The sequence below is a fragment of the Benincasa hispida genome, chromosome 7 (genome assembly GCF_027475165.1).
Source record: "Benincasa hispida cultivar pf3 chromosome 7, pf3_genome.v1.1, whole genome shotgun sequence".
NCBI lineage: Eukaryota > Viridiplantae > Streptophyta > Magnoliopsida > Cucurbitales > Cucurbitaceae > Benincasa > Benincasa hispida.
In genome coordinates this window covers 19,665,809-19,668,040 of record NC_143484.1, presented here as the reverse complement: position 1 = coordinate 19,668,040, position 2,232 = coordinate 19,665,809, and the positions used below count along the sequence as shown (strand labels likewise).

Genomic DNA, 2,232 nt, shown 5'->3' with positions numbered 1-2,232 from the left:
TTTTACATGATTTTGGTGGTTTTCGAAAGGTTAATTTGATTATATATATATATATATATATCTTCTTTTGATACTTTACATCTTATCCCAATCATAAAGATAAAAATCATAGAAATTAAATTATTCTCACCAAAACCCTTCCTATATGTCACATACTATATTTATAAAGATTCTTTATATGCATACAATGTTTAAAAGGAAACAATATTCGATTTTTATAAAGATTAATATTAGCTTGTAGGAAACCAGAGATAAAAATGAAAATTTGTTTGGACAAGTTGAAACAAAAATGACATGGAAAAAGAAGAGGAAAACTGAAGGAAATTGATATTTATGATGATGAGAATAGAAAAAGAAAATTTCAGAAATTAAAAAAGAAAAATGGAGAAGTGAAATCTAAGGGAAAAAGGCATTGGAGAACATTGCATTACTATAGTTATAAGTTTGATCCCCAGAAGGCAAAAACATATCATCCCCAAAAAGCCCCATTTGATCCTGAGGGCTCACAAGCTCCATCATCCACGCCACTGTTTCCGACTGGTTCTCCGATGCTTGACACAAAGACTGAGGTTGAGATCGAGGCTGAAGCTGCATCGAACGTTTTTTAAGAGAGTCAATGCGTGTAGCAATGTCTTCAAGACTCTGATCAATGAGCCAAACGAGGTCATTCAAATCAAGTACGTTGAGGTCATGCAATTCTTTTTCAGCGGTTAGGCTTTGAAACATGAGTCGCATGACCTCTTTCTTTCGGTTGTCCTTTCTCATCTTCTTCAACTGGTCATTTGCCTTTGCAATCTTTTGTCGTAGAAACTTCTCATGATTCACCTGTTTCAAAAGATACCCCTATTTCTTTTAGAAGTTATGTTGCAATAATAATGTAACAACAACCCTTCGTAAATGTATCCAAACTATTTACCATATTCTTGCTCTGTTCTATCTTAGGCATCTTCTTGAATCGAGAGAGAACGCGTTGGACTCCAGTCGGAGAAGGCCAGACCTCAGGCTCAGATTCATAAGGACTAAAGATGATTGCACATGCCTCAATCGCACAAAGAGTGCTCAATTCACTAATTTTCTTCATAAGCCCTCTCTTCCTCTTCTTGTATGTTGCCTTTCTTGCAGAGGCATTTGCAATGTAAGCAAGTTTCACTTTCTTTCTCGTCATAATTTTTTTTCTTTTTTTTCTTTTTTTTTTGGGTTCAATTTTCGATTTTCATTTTGTTGTCAATTTATATAGATTTGAATATCATATCTGATCAGGGTATGATTTTGGTAGGTTAAATGAGTAGTGATCACATTGATATTCTCATTATTATATTATTCATAACATCCAATAACCCTTTTAGTATTCTTTTTATTATTATTTATTACTATCATAAATGTGTCATTTAATTGTAATCAAAAGAGGAGAAAGGAGAAATAGGGGATTAAAAAAGAAACATATATAAATTAAAATATTTGAAAACATAAAGTAAAATTCTAATGGACTTTAAGCTTGAAGAGAGAGATTAGACAACATATTTAAACATAATATCAAAATCTAAAAAAAAAAAAAGAAAAAATCAAACCTAAAAAAAACTTTACAACATATTTCATTACTAAAAAAAATAAAATAGGCACCCATTTTCGAATAATTAAATTAAAAATCAGTAATATTTCAAATATAACTTTAATTTCTTATTTTTTCAAAATACACGAAAAAATTATTTACCTGAATTTAATTTATTTTCTGTTTTACATACTTGGGATAGAACGGTCCAGATTGGAATTGTAAACAAAAACAATAATAACTGAAACATATGATCGAATTTAATAATCAATTAATAAAATATTTTTATTTATTTGAGAAAATTAACTTTACAAAATGATTGTATAATGAAATACAAAAGCATAAAATGGCCACAATATAATTAATATCATAATAATGAGACTTTTTTCCTTTTATTTTTCTGTTACTTTTGTCTTTGTAAAATGGTTAGCTTCCAATTATAATTTATTCATAAAAAGCTCTCATGAAATCACTAATTTGCAAAATTTCACTACCATTCATTCATATTTCGTTGAAGATGTTGTCTCTTCCAAATTTTTTTCGGCATAGTAATTAAAAAAATGGAAACAAATTTAAAATTGTTGAATCAACCTTTTCTTAAAACATAATTATCTATTGGTACGGATATTTTCCTTCAATAATGTTTTTTTTAGTTATAGGGTCTTAAAATAAATATAAAAATA

At 28.7% G+C, this 2,232-nt stretch overlaps 1 protein-coding gene across 1 annotated transcript; it reads right to left on the bottom strand.

Moving 5' to 3' along the window:
* Positions 1 to 396: 396 nt before the first annotated feature.
* LOC120069665 (agamous-like MADS-box protein AGL80) lies at positions 397 to 1,165 on the bottom strand. The gene is made up of 2 exons (XM_039021447.2): positions 917 to 1,165; positions 397 to 825 (listed from the first exon to the last, which is right to left on the bottom strand). Exons 1-2 carry the CDS (start codon positions 1,163 to 1,165, stop codon positions 397 to 399), a joined length of 678 nt encoding a protein of 225 aa, XP_038877375.2.
* Between the last annotated feature and the right edge of the window lie 1,067 nt (positions 1,166 to 2,232).

Coding starts and splice junctions, on each gene's coding strand:
- LOC120069665 (XM_039021447.2), bottom strand. CDS start 1,165: ATGACGAGAAAGAAAGTGAAACTTGCTTACATTGCAAATGCCTCTGCA. Junction 826..916: donor TAGAACAGAGCAAGAATATG/GTAAATAGTTTG, acceptor CTTTTGAAACAG/GTGAATCATGAGAAGTTTCT.